We start from the raw sequence: 14,332 nt of genomic DNA on the forward strand, positions 1-14,332 counted from the left end.
CCAAAAAGTTTGCCCACCCCTAAATTAGACTCTTTGGGCCAGATTCTGATACTCTTACTAATATTGAGTAGCACCTAACTCCACAGGTATTATCCAGTGTCGGGAAGGGTAATGGCCTCTAAGGCAGAGTACTTCTGTTCAAGCACACTCACTATTTGGTGAGAAATTGGCTCAGAGCCATATGCCGTCGGACACACAGAACCACCTGGCGGTTGAGGTAAACGAAAAAGGCTCCAAGGAACCCACAACAGATCCTAAAGCGGAGGAAGTGAAATAAAAAGACATGAAGTACAGTAAACAAAATGCCATTTATCCACCAGGGAATAATGCCTAAGTATTTGTCACATGTGGATATTCACCTGGCCTTTTAAATGGCAACAAATGGGCAGAATCAAAGTTTGCACCTAAGGCTGCGTATCTCAGTCAGAGCAGCCATTTACTGATGTCAGTGGGGTTTCTGATAAAGGGAGAAAAATGTATTTGAACCCCTTTCTCCCCCACTTTATATCTTAAACCTTCCCATGTCCAAAAGGGGATCCAGAACATGTGTTAGAAGGGGACATCCAGCCCTGTGTGGCACAGAAAACTCCCAAGGGTGTTCCAGTCTTTTGTCTGCTGCTTTCCAGCTTTTTATTTATTTTTTTGGAGGGTGCCATCTGTTACAGAGGTCTCCAAAGATGTTTCTGGTGGCACACACACCCCACTGCCCCATGGAAAACCCCCACAGTCAGTTTGTGTTATGTTGGTTGCAGGGATCCAATGCAATGGAGAGGATACCGCTTTTGCTCATCAGTGGGATATAAGACTTGTCAGAGGTTCCACTCGGCATTTACCAAGGTGGAGACCAACCACACTGCACATCACTGTATCTATGTGTACAAGCCAGCAACTAGTTGCTCAGAGACCAGGGTGATGGGAAAGGTGTAAGAAACTATGAGAGTCTGACAGATCTAACTGGGGGATGAAAGAGAGGATCCGGGCCAAGGTGGAGGACCAATGTGGTCAGAAGAATTGAGAAGTCAGATTGGACCAGGAAATACAATCATACGGCGTATACAGGGACTCTGGCCCTGATTCAGCAAAGTAATGGTACCACTCACGTTCTTCAAGGTAAGCACGTGCTTAAGTGCTTTGCTGAACTGAAGCCTATGTTCCTAATTATTCATTATTTAACCAAAAAGTGTGATGGACTCTCTGTGCTAGCATTGGCCTCTGTGCTTCCTGCTGTAATCAGGACCAGGGAATGTAACCTGATAGGCAGGGTTGCATCTTATTCACCCAATGAAGTTAAAAGGCAACACACTGGAAACTGGTAAAAGGAAATTGTGTTTTCACAGCACATAATTAAGCTGGGGAATTCATTGCCACAAGATATTGCCAAGAATTCACTTTTCATTGCATGCATTTTCAAAATTGATGTATTTTTCATTTTATGAAATTTTCTATATATTTTTTTGCCTTTTTAATTTCCAACTCAGTCATTCCAAATATTATTTTTTATTTCAAAACTGAAAACTGACAAAAAGATACATGTCATTTTGAAAAATTCCAGCTATGTGACTGGCCCCACCAATCAAAACTGGCAATGGGAACAAAAACCACCCACAACCAACCACTGGGCCTCACTGGCTGCACAGGCCATAAAGAACCTCTGGCCAAGCTGCACGGGCCACACCTGCCACACCACAAACAACAACAACCCTACATAAAATAGAGACAAAAACACCAGCAACTGAGTGTTTCACATACAGCATCTTTCCATATTTTTCAAAAGAAAAAAAACCCTAATCAGGAAACTTTCACTAAATGTTCATTTTTAAAATAAAACCATTTTTCAATTAAAAAATGTTTTGTTCTGAAAATGTTGACCAGCTGCCTTTACTCAAGAGAGAAATATTTTTAGAACCAGACCTTTAACCAAGCTCTAAAATATTTTCTGGATATAGTCACAAGGAAAATGTAATCTTACTGCCAATCCCAAGCACTCAAAACTCATGAGTCAGGCCCCAAAAATCTTGAGATTGGCTTAAAAATCATGAGATTTTAAAGCAATAAACAGGGGAGCTGTATTTCTTGGCCTTTCAGTTTTGGAGCCTTTGAAGTTCACTCAGATGCCTTTTGAAATCACAATGGCTAGAAACTTTTCTTTGAAATCACAATGGCTAGAAACTTACTTTATTTCAATAAAAGCAGAAATTCTTGTGAAATTATATAACTCCAGGACCTGGTGTTTTAACAGATGTGCCAAACAGCATGAGACAAAATAAAATCACATGTGTTGTCTACACTATGTATGTAACATTTGTTTATTTTCTGGTTTTAATAGAAAACAAATTCCCTGTGGTGGACTCAGGTGGTGCTCTCTCTAATCTGAAGTGGACTTCTGTGCTTCTTCCCCACCAGCCTGGCACTGAGGGGAGGTGTTGCTCCTCTTAGAACAGTCTTGTACATTGACAGTCCCAGGAAAACAAAATCTGTTCACCCATGTTGCCTGGACTTGTGTCTTTTTTGTGCTGCCTGAAAGTGAGGAAAGATGCTGGCTGGAAAGGAAGAGAGAGGGAGAGGCGGGAATTTGCTAGGGTAGGGAGAATGCATTTCTAAATGGGTGGGGATTAAAGCTAAGCTGCAATGAGCTTCGTGAGTGCTTGTGAGTTCCAAGGTGGAACCTGGCTTCCCCCAGAGGAGATTGTTGTCTCCCTTTATACCACACCCATCGCTGTGATTTCCGACACTCCTTTTCAGCCTCAGAAGGTTTTTTTTCGTGTCCCATCAGTACACTCCTTTCCCAGTAGCAGGGTGGTTTTAGAGAAGAACAGAACTACAGTCTGAAGCAGTTCAAAAGGCAGCTGCAGGAGCTGTCACAGTCCTACAGTTTCAAAGTTAAAGAGCCAATTTCCCCTTGCCCACCCAAACAAATGGATTCACCTACAGTCAGTGAGTGAGTGAACCTTTGAAAGGCAGCCTTAGAAGCAAGAGAACAAACTGGATGAGTGGGATTTTCAAAAGTGACTTTCAGTGGGACTTGTGTTCCTAGCTCACTATGGGTATGTCCGCACTGTGAGCTGGAGGTGTGAATTCGAGCTTGGGTAGACATATCAGAGCTAGTGCACTACAAATAGAGTGTTGCCATGGTGGCACAGCCAGAGGTGCTGGAACAATTTGTGTAGTCGGGGTGCTGAGAGCCATTGAAGCCAACTGTAAACCCTGTATATGATGGAAATCACTTCAGCGCCCCTAGTTCCAGCATGGATGGGCATGAGCAGTAGGAGAGGCTAGCTGCCCCTAGTATGTGCCTATTATCTCAGATGGGTACATACGTACTCAAGCAGCTAGCCCATTCCATCCCTTGTGCCTGCAGCTACACTCTATTTTTAGTGCGCTAGCTCAGTCAGACCTCGTTTAAGTGGGGGAATGGTTCCCCTATTGTGGGGAACTTTCCTGGCTTATCCACTACCCCGGCGAAATGGGCTAGCAGAAGAATCTGAGTCCTCGCTCCCACTTCCTTTACCTAGAGGCCTCCCTGCCCTTGAGGGCTCCCCTTCCGCTCTCCTGTGTGGCAGAGTCCTTGTAACCTCAACAAGGCTGGGCCCAGGATTCCTGGGGGGCTCAACCCCTAACCTTTCTGTGGACACGTAGGACAGGGGCGAGGGTGTCCCCATTCCAGGTACTCTTTTTTGCACTGGACATTTCCCTGACCCACTGATCATTACATACAATTTAAAGAAAATACAATTCATTTAATCAGCAATTAATTAAAAAAGGAATAAGGAAAAATAGGAAAGGTTAAAGGAAAACACATTACCCCTCTCTGTGGCAGGGAACATTACAAACAGTGTCTCTGGACTGTCAGTTCACAGTCTGTTTCTTGTAGGTCCCAGGCCTCCTTCTCAGGCCCTGGCTGTGCTGCAGGGATGCTGTGGGTTGGACACTTGCTTTGGTGGTGGCCACACACCATCGGACTTTGGGTGGTGGGATCCTTCTTCCCAGTGTCAGCCCCCCGTTGGGTTAAGATCCCCTACCAGTCTGGACTGCAAGGACCCTTGGTTGGAGGTGTTTATCTGCACTGGGACCTTTGCCCAGGGTCCCCCCTTGGCTGGCCCCAGTTGCTCACCGCACAGGGCTTCAGACTGCTCCAGCTCCAGCTTCAGTTCCACAGTTCTAGCTCTGGCTCCACTCTGCCTCAGCACTGATGCCACTTCTCTGCCTTCAGCCCCCTGGGCTGCTTCTCTGGCCCCTTTGGCTCTGTGGCTGCAGCCCTGCTACCAGCATAGGGTCTGCTCTTTCCATAGGTCAGCCCCACTCTGTCTGACCCAGGCAATTCCAGCTCACACAGAGGACAGGACTCCCCTGGCCTTCTGACTCCCTGATTAGCCTGCCTGCCCTATCAATCAGGCTGACCTGGAGCAGTGACCTCTCCCCATTGCCCCTGGGGACTGTCAGTCTCAGGGTCCTGATTTCCCATTGACCTTCCCCTTTTGGTACTGGGAGCTAGCCAACAAAAACACTCCCACTGAATGTTAATAAAACAGTCCCTTACACTAGCATGGATATATCTCCTCACACTGGAAGGTACACCTCCAGTTTGAAGTGCAGACATTAGGTGATTTTGAAAATCCCACTGCAGTTCTGTATCCCCCTAGAATGGATTTGGGTACAGCCTCCCAAAAGAAGGTGAAGAACCTGAACTGGATTTCTGCGCTCTTCGAATGGGCTCTGAGTTCAGACCCTGTGAGCAGTCAAAGAACTGGGACTGGGTTTCCATGATCACTCAAAAGTGGTTGTGTTGCAATATCTCTAAGGGCAAACCTCCAGGAAGAGTTCTATGGTCTAAACAGACTGTCACTCCATTTTATGTGAAGATTTGCAATGGAGTCCGCTTGATATCAGTTTAGCACTACAATTTGTTGAGTCCCTTTGGACTTACCCTATCACAGCAAAGGCTGGCAGCTCCTGCAGATCAAAGGGGAAATCCATTCGAAAGTTAGTTCTGAACAGGGCCGTGATGGTGACTGTGTGAGAGAAGAGAGAGCAAGAGATGGGAAGGGGGAAAAAAGGGTGAGAAAGTCCAGTCTGCATTACTGAATAAGAATATGAGACAGGATCTGTGGGGAAATAGCAGCATGGGCTTGGGTAATTAAAGTCTTCATGGCAATGAACACGCCAAATTAAGTGTGTGCAGATAGCTTTAATTTGGGCATTTCCTGCATTTTGAGTGCTTCAGTTTGTACCCTTAATGTTCTTTTAATTTGTGTGGAGAGGGAGGGTAGAGGGTTAATGGAAGTGATGTACTTTCAATCTAACTTCAGTTTGTCAAAGTTTTCTGCTTGGGAATAGTTTCTTATCCTCAGAAGATAAATGGGACTTTTCCTTTCTTTTCACTGTATCTCAGTCAGCCCCTGATAAGATCATCCCTGTCACAAACTGACAAGATCACCCCATGGGGACAAAGCTGGGCTCGTCTCTGCATTTACCCAGTTCTCATAAGAGGTACAGAAGGAATTATCACAGTCATAGAAATCAGAGAGGGAAGAGACCAATTAGGTCTCATCGTATCCACCAGCCCCTTCCTACCCTTCTGCTCCCCCACCCTCACTGTGTTCCACTTTAGTTTTAAATGACTCAGGTGATGGGTTTCCACCTCTTCCCTTGGAGCCACCTGCCCAAGAGTTAAAACTATAGATATCTATATGCCGGTACAAACGTAAGACGTTCAAAAACTAGAATCAGTGAACTAAGAAGGTCTTGCAGCAGATGAGGATTTTGATACAATAGGCTTTATGGAAACGTTGGAATGACAAACATTCATGCGATACTGCAATATCTGTTTATAAACTACATGGAAAAGGCAAACTAGGCTGAAGAGGTGGGGGATTAGCTTTGTGTCTAAAGGTTTCCATAGAATCTGATGAGATACAAATGTAGAGTGGACAGAACTACACAGCTAAATCTCTAGGGATACAAATCCCAAAATGTAAGAATGTACTACTAGCCTCCGGATCAAGCAAAGGAAATTGAGTGCACAATGTGGAGAGAGGTCAGAGGCAGGAAAACCTAATAAACGGTGATAATGGGGCAGCAAAGAGTTCTGTGGCACCTTATAGACTAACAGACGTATTGGGGCATGAGCTTTCGTGGGTGAATACCCACTTCGACGGATGCAGGTGATAATGGGGGGGACTTTAGCTACCTACATATAAACTGGTCAAACAGCACAACGTGACCAAATTTACAGAAACCATTTCTTGACACTGGGGTGAATGCTTCTTGGAACAGTTAGTTCTAGACCACAAGTTAAGAGAGGTTATTCCCAGCTTACTCTTATGAAACAGAGTTGCTAATTCAAAAAGTGACAGTGGCTGAGTCACTAAGTAACAGGGACCACAGTGTAAGAAGGCTCAACATCCCAGAGGCAAGTAAGGTACCAAAAAGTGACACTAAACTTTAAAGAGGGAGACTTCAATAAATGAGATGGTTAGTCAAAAGGCCCTAAATTTGAAAGTAAAGGAGGTAAAAGCCCTCCAGGTGGAATGGATGCAATTTAAAGAAACAATAGTACTCTCCGAAGACATGTGCACCACGGAACAAAAAGACGACCAGGAAGGCAAGGAATAAACAAACATAGCTTCAGGCAAGGCTTGAGAGCCTATTCAAGCCAAACAAAAATCCTTCAAAATTTGAACCTCTGACCCTAGTGAAGCCAGTAAACCGGAAAACAAACTATAGCAGGCATTAAATGGGAGAGAAATTAGAAAGGCCAAAATGGAGTTTGAAGAGCGAATAGCTGAAAACCTGTATATGGGAAGCAGAAAAGTGGAGAAAGAATTGGTGGGTCTCTTGGCTTACCCCCAGGAGTTAAAGGGAAAAATTAAGGAAGATTTGGCTGAGAAGATAAGATGCATCTGTTTTTGCTACTGAGAATGTTGGGGCGATTTTGACCCTGACCTGCTCTTTCCTAGTATTAGAGATGAGGTCTCAGAGATTGAGGTGTCAGAGACGAGGTGCCGGAACAAACTGACAATTTCAAAGGCAATAAGTCACCAGGCTTAGATGATTACAGGCAAGAGTTCTGAAATAGTTTAAAGATGAAGTGGATGAGTTGTTAATAAAAAAATACACTCTCTTTCACTAACAACAGTCACCGCTTCCCAAGACTGGAGGGTAGCAAATGTACCTGTATTTTAAAAAAGCTCTAGGGATGCTCTGGGGAATTAGCCTTAGCTTCATGCCTGATAAACTGGTTGAAATAATCATTAAAAACAATAACAAAGTTTATGATCTGACAGGTTGTAACCTGCATGGATTCTACAAAGGCAAATCATGTCTCATGGATCTCTTAGACTTCTTTGAGCATGTCAGTAAAGTAGGGGCCGGTTAACATTTATTTAGACTTTCAGAAGGCCCATGACAAGGTCCCACACAAGATGGTAAGAGGCGAAGTGTTCTCATGGAGCAAAAATGGTCTACAGGACTGAGAGCAAAGAGTGGGAGTAAATGGTCAATTTTCATCATGGCTAAAGGTTAACAGTGGGGGCCACAAGGTTCTGTAATAGGTTCTGTGCAGTTTAATATATTAATGATCTGGAAAAGAGGATGAGTAATGAAGTAGCAGAATCTGAAGATGGCAGAATTATTTGAGTTAGTCAGGAGCAAAGAGTATTGGAAGGAACTTCAAAGAGACCTAAACACACTAGGGGAATAAGCAACATGGTGGCAAATGAAATTCAGTGTTGATTAATGCAAAGTAAGACACAGTGGAGGGAAAAAAAATAAACTTATACATCGTATAGGGTTCTAAATTAACTGTATCAACTCAGGAAGGGGACCCATGTTTCAAACAGCAGTGACGAGCTTTTATCAACGTGCAGCTGCAATCAAAAAAGCAAACAAGATGCTAGAATGCATAAGGAATGGAATGGAGAATGATATGGAGAACATTATAATGCCTTGATATAAAACATAGTACAACTTCATCTGGATTGTGTGTGCAGCACCGGTCACCTCATCTCCAAAGAATATTGAAGAGCTAGAGAGAGCTCAGAGAACAGCAATGAGAATGATCGAGGACCTGGAAAAATTCTTGTATGAAGAGAGATTGAAAAGATTGGGACTGTTATCTTAGAAAGGAGACAAATAACAGGAGACAAGATAAAAGTCTATGCAATAATGACTAGTCCAGAGACTGTAGAGCAAGAACTTTTGTGCTCCTTGCCACTTAACACAACAACAAGGCGACATTCAATGACACTGAAAGGTGGGAAATTCAGAACTACAAGAGGAAATACTTTCCCGCCCAATTTGGGATTATACTGTGGAAATCGCTGCCCCAGGAAGTAGTTGTGGCCAAGCACTTAGCAAGATTCAGAAAGAAACTGGACAAGATTAACAAGAATATCCAGGGGTTTCATAGTCAATGACAGTAAGTATTGGAAGGGATATTAAACTTCATGCTTCAGGCCATAATTTAGTCTCTAACTACTAGGGACTAGGATGAGGCCTAATGTGGGAGGCAGATCTTCATACTGCAGTGCTCTTATACCTTCCACTGAAGCAGCTGGTCCTGGCTACTGTCAGAGATGGGACACAGGACTAGATGAACCATGCACAGTTTAACAGCCCCTCAGCATTAGGATATATTTTCCTCATATCCAGCTACTTAATCTCTCTGTCTTCATTACTGCAGTATCTGAAACATTCCCCTTTACCTCTCTGCACCATCCTGAACAAGCCTCACCCTCTGTGTTGTTAATGTCTGCATGAAAATGCATTTACCCTCTTCTGCTACCTGTAGAGTTATTTTGTCCTTTTTTCATCATCCTTAGCCAGTATATTTTGCTCTTTCAATCTTTCCTCATAAATCAGTCCTTCCAGCTTCCTAATCAGTTGGTTATTGCACTTGTCTGAATTCCCTCCAATTTGTTACCTTTCTGCTTGACAGCCCAGTGTGAGGCTGTAAATACTGTCACCTCCCTGCTCTGGGATGGCATGTCTCTGTGTATGTAGCCCTACATTACATTGACCAACTGTGAATTCTCTCCTCAAGAATCCTCCTGGTTCTTGGAGATTCATGTATCCCCATGGTGAATTTTTTTTGGCAACTCCAGACACACCTAGGACTGGGAGGAATCGGGGAGTTAGCTAATTTTTGACATAACTTTGCCACTCTCCCCTTTTTTTCCCTCTCTCTGCCTGTCATGTATGCAAGGAAGATGGTGGAGGAAATGTCACATCCTCACTGTATTTCTGGATTTGGGGAGAAATTGGAGATGAAGTAGATAATAGAGGCCTGGACACCAGACACAGTGGTCATGGTTTTAGCCTTACCTGCATCCTTGTTCCACACAGCGAGCACTCGGAAGATGAAAGCACTGAACGTGGCTGCAAAGAAACCACGCCAGTAATTGCGCACGGCAAAGTAGGTGGAAGTGACCTCAATGCTGAAAAGCACCCCTAGAGAAAACAGAGATGTTATCACCTGGACATATACCTGGAAATCTCCCCAGAACTTCTAGTATCCCATCCAGCCATCATTGCCCACTGCTGCCATCAAGTTTGGGTCAAAAAGGTTTTGCAAAGGAGGTAGAGTTAAAGGGATGGCAAAAGTGACAGGGCAGAATCTCTTGCTGCTGGAGGTTGTCTCTCTGTGGGGAGGACATACCAGGGAACGAGTGTGGGTGAGGCTGAAACTGTAGGGAATGGTCATTGAATTGGGGGTTTGGGACGAAGGTATCCTGAGGAAAGGTAGAGGAAGGGGAGCAGCCACTTGCCTCCAAGTGGTGTCCCGAAGCAGCAGCCAACCCCCACAGCACAGCCCACAGTCAGGACATCAGTGTAATAATACGGCTGCTACTGGTGGAAGAGACAGAGGAGAGACAGACAGACAGAAGACGATAGGAAAGAAAAGGGAGAGTGAGCCACAAAATTAGACCAAGTGTCACAGCTTGTCACCAACCCACTATCACTAATGCTTGTGGGGTGTATGTCCATAATCTCTCTCTTATTCTTCCCTCCTGGACACCTCCAAAATATCCAAAGGGACTGAAGTAAAATTGGATCCGGAATAAGGCATAGGCACTAGTCAAGTGATGAAGCACAGTCTGAACTTTCATTGAAGTACATGTATTTCTAGCCCTTGGGGTTATGAAAAAATGCCCCAGCCAGAAATTCTGTGTTGTGGGGACTCTCACGGCAACCACTTCATCATGACTGCTGGTATGGTGTCAGCAGAGGCCTCATATGCAGACTAGTGGGAGCTACGTCCTTCCTCCTCCAGTGCAGAGGCAACGCGTGGGGGAGTATGAGGGGGTCAAATGCAGGGCAGGGAGGGAGAGGGGCTCTATCCTCCTATCCCTATTCATGTTCGGCCTCTCTCCCTGGCAGCCACGCGGGGAGTGGGACGGAGCTGCAGCTACCAGGGAGATCAACAGAACATGCAGTGGGGAGGCGCAGAGAGCCCACCCCCTCACAGGTAATGTGGAGTGGAAAGAGTGCTGTGGCCCTGGGTTGGGCTCAGGGTGGGAGGGGTCACTGGGCAGGGGAGACATGTGGGGCGGTCATGTGTCCTCACATTTACCTTGTGCACCTCCAGTATGTGGTTGTCTATTGCCTGTCTGAAGAGAGGGAGGCCATAGCTATAGTGCAGGAGCAAGGCTCGGGGTACACCCAAGTGCGGAAGTGCCTAGGGACTCATCTTGATTTAATCTTGCCCGGTGTAAACCCCTCAAATCCACTGCTTAAAAATGAGGAGAGAGGAACATACCATTCCTTGTGAAAATATATATCAAAAAGGAAATTACCTCAGAACAAATCTATCCAAACAGGAAATAACATTAAACATACATCTGAACAGGAAATTACGTCAAAAGGAGCTAGCTAGGACAAGAAATGACCTCTACTTGCTACCGTGGCAGAAACAGGAAGCTAAATCATGTTTACGGACAGAAAAGTCATTATGAAAACATGGCATCTGGGTATCTCTGCATTTATTTGCCCCACCTTCAAGGCTGGTGGGCCCAATCAGTTTGTGAGTCTGGAGGGAGGTTTCTTTCACTGCTGTTAGCACCCCGAGCTCATTCCAGTAGTGTTTGCTTTGTGCATGCACATCTCTGATAAGCAGTGAGAGTCCCAAAATCAGAGAAGACTCAGTGAGGTTGGCAAAAGCCAAATGAAATGTCTTTTGCTCTTTCTATGAGTCTATCAGCTCCACGTATGGAGTTTGGAGGGCAAGGAGACCATGGGCAGGGATTCTCCTGTGGTGTATCTATCTCTGTAATTGCTACATGCAACTCCTGTTTCCTCTGTGCTGCACTTCTGCATGTCCAGGAATCTGCTATTTGCTGGGGTGGCTGCCATTTTTGTAAAGCGGAGTTTCTGCAGCCTGTTGCAAAGGACAGACTTACATTGGACTGTCCCATGGAGAGGCCACTTCCATTTGTTACTGTTTGCTTTCTTTTACCACTTCCCCACAAAAATATTCTTATGGGAAGCACTGGATCCCCGCGCAGGTATTGTCACTGTGGGGTTGTGGTACCCCAGCCCCTTCTAGAGATCGGGCAGCATGCTCAGCAGTCAGCACTAGAGGTGCTCCACATACCATGCTCACATTGTGCATGAGCAATGGAGGATTCTTTACTAGGGTTTGGAGACAAGAAAGGGTGTATGTACACTAGGTGCAAGGCTTAAACATGTATATTAACTGATGTCACAGTCCAGTGGAAAGGTAATGGGCTGCCCACAGGGGTTAACGTGGAGTGGGATGGGGGCATTCTCCCCTTCCTCTGCTAAATGCAGAGGGAGCTCCCGCTCTTCCCCCTAACTTGGGTAAGCAGTGCCCCTCCACAGCTCACCCTGCTCCTTGGTTGGTGCTGTAAGAGATCCTTCTGCTGTTTTAATTTCCTTTAACCCCTAGTTGCTCCTTTAGTCCATCCCTCTTTTGGAGGTGATTAAGTGTTGGCCTGCAGATCCCACTGGCCCATCGTCTGGTGGGAGTCCCTTTGCACTGTCTTCTTGTAGTCCAGATAATGAGAGTCTCATGTCTCCTGTTTGTACTGGCCCTCAGCCAGTCACAGCCTGCTTCTCCGCTAGACACCTAGCTCTCATCCAGCCTCCTTGTTGCAGCTCTCAGGCTGCCTGCTATCCGGGGCAGCTCTAGGCATTTTGCCACCCCAAGCACAGCAGGCAGGCTGCCTTCGGCGGCTTGCCTGCGGGAGGTTCCCGGTCCCGCGGATTCAGCGGCACGCCTGCAGGAGGTCTGCCAAACCCACGGGACCAGCAGACTCTCCGCAGGCATGCCGCCGAAGGCAACCTGCCTGTTGCCCTCATGGCAATGGGCAAAGTGCTCCCCGTGGCTTTCCGCCCCGAGCATGCGCTTGGCTTACTGGTGCCTGGAGCCGCCCCTGCTGCTACCTAGCCTTCCCTCTGAACCCAACTTCAAGCTGCCTCCGGCCCGCTGATCCACTCTCACACGCCTATCTCTGTCTCTCTCCCTGAGAAGGATCCCCTGCCCTCTGGATGTCTGGTCTGTTACCAGTCTGCTAAGCATCCAGGAGCCCTCTATTGGCTAGATACTAAACTGGCTGGTTTTTGTTTATGGCAAACAGTAATGAAATGATCTCTTTTGGCTGGCCTGAGCCAAGACTGGGCTACAGTTTATTACTCCCCTCACTCACTCCATCTAAAGACAGGAAATGAAGTATTTGCTTCAAGGAAATAACACAGTATTTGAACAACCATCAAATTCTGAATACCCTCAAAATTATCCTGGGCACAGTGTCCAAGTGATCAGAGTAGGGCCTTGAGGCAGGGTGGGCACACTCAGACACACACTCAGACACACACTCAGGACTAATTAAAAGGGAAACATTCTATGACAAATGATCTATGTATAGTTTTCTCTAGGGTGGCCAGACATCCCAATAAAATTGGGACCATCCTTATATTTAGGTGTTTGTCCCACGTCCCAACCGATCTTTGGTCGGGACGCAATTTGTCCCGATATTTCACTCCGTTGGCAGCACTCGCTTTTTTTTTTTCCCCTCCTTCTAGCTGCTCTGCCGGCAGCACTTTTTTCCCCCCCTCTGCCAGCGGACACCCCTCCCCCCCATGTGTCCCAATATTTTCTCTCTCTCAATTGGTCACCCTAGTTTTCTCCCTCTTGACTGGAGGCTGTTGCACCTTGTGTACTTTTGCCCTGGGCCTTGCCCATCTAGCCAAAGGATAAATATAGTTCTGCCATATGTGTTATTTAAGACAGTGGCTCTGATTCAGAAGCAAAGATGTGAGTGATTAACATTCACATATTTATCCACAGCCATATTATTCTCTAGCTTACTGATAAACAGCTTATTTTGTGCACTAAAAATATAACTTCCTGTTCATGAGTAATATCATTCGCTGTCCATGAGTGATGTAACTCCTCACCACTATGTTTTTTGGGTCTTCCTCTCTATTGTAGAAGGTGGTCTTTACTGATTGTGTAGACAGACCCACCTTTGGATGTTTGGCCTATACATGGGGACTAAATAGGCTCAGCCTTTAGTGATGACACTTCCTGCCCAAATGTCACTTCCTCTGTGGCATTTTTCCCATAATCCACCTCACCTTTCCACCCTCCCTTGCTTTTCATCCTCCACCATTACACGAAAAAAGAAATAACATTTCACTACAGAACTGGGAAAAAGGTAAGTCTGTGCAGAACTTGTCTTCATGCAGGAGATTCACAGTGAGAGAGTTAAGGTGATGTATACAAAATGTCATATATAAGAATACACTTGCCTCCAAGAGGAGCCCCGAAGCAACATCCAACTCCAACCGCGCAAGCCGCCACCACGAGTTCGAGCTGCCTGTACACATTCTGGAACAGAGAGCCCAGCCAGAGAAGGGCATGCCAGGGTTAGAGGGAGCACAGCCACAGAGTTAGTCCCCACATCCTCTGAGTGAAGCAACAGCCAGCAGCAAATGCAGCCGTCTCTGCTATGGTGAGCCGGGCTCTACACACTGCCAGTCTTTAGTACAGTAAGCTTGTCTCTAATATGGAGATCTGGTCAGTAAGTACAGCCAAGGTCAACTGTACTACAGTGATGTGGTGCCTGCATGCCACCAATCTACTCCTGTGCACCAGTCTCTATACAGATCTGGCCTATATAAACAACTGCTGTAGTTATCTTATATTACACAGCCAGTCTCTGCAGGGAGCCAGTCTGCACAAGCTGTTTCTATTACAGTGAGTCAGTCTCTCTATACAGCATATAGTTAGCCTCTAGGGACACTGCCAGTCTTAATAAACAGCTCATCACTATAGCGATCTTTTTACTGCAAAGGCTGTTTCTACAGCAGA

At 45.8% G+C, this 14,332-nt stretch overlaps 1 protein-coding gene across 4 annotated transcripts in view; it reads right to left on the reverse strand.

The window, feature by feature from the left end:
* Window positions 1-14,332, reverse strand: part of CLCN1 (chloride voltage-gated channel 1) — a 150,293-nt gene that overhangs the window by 27,653 nt on the left and 108,308 nt on the right. For all 4 annotated transcript variants that reach the window (XM_050943358.1, XM_050943367.1, XM_050943349.1 and 1 more), the window contains 4 exons: window positions 9,765-9,843; window positions 9,322-9,447; window positions 4,925-5,009; window positions 153-254 (listed from right to left, as the gene is read on the reverse strand). In XM_050943358.1, the coding sequence (XP_050799315.1) occupies window positions 153-254; window positions 4,925-5,009; window positions 9,322-9,447; window positions 9,765-9,843 (392 nt within the window). The remainder of the gene's footprint in view (window positions 1-152; window positions 255-4,924; window positions 5,010-9,321; window positions 9,448-9,764; window positions 9,844-14,332) is intronic.

This window comes from Gopherus flavomarginatus, chromosome 1, assembly GCF_025201925.1.
Source record: "Gopherus flavomarginatus isolate rGopFla2 chromosome 1, rGopFla2.mat.asm, whole genome shotgun sequence".
In the NCBI taxonomy this organism is placed as follows: Eukaryota; Metazoa; Chordata; order Testudines; family Testudinidae; genus Gopherus; species Gopherus flavomarginatus.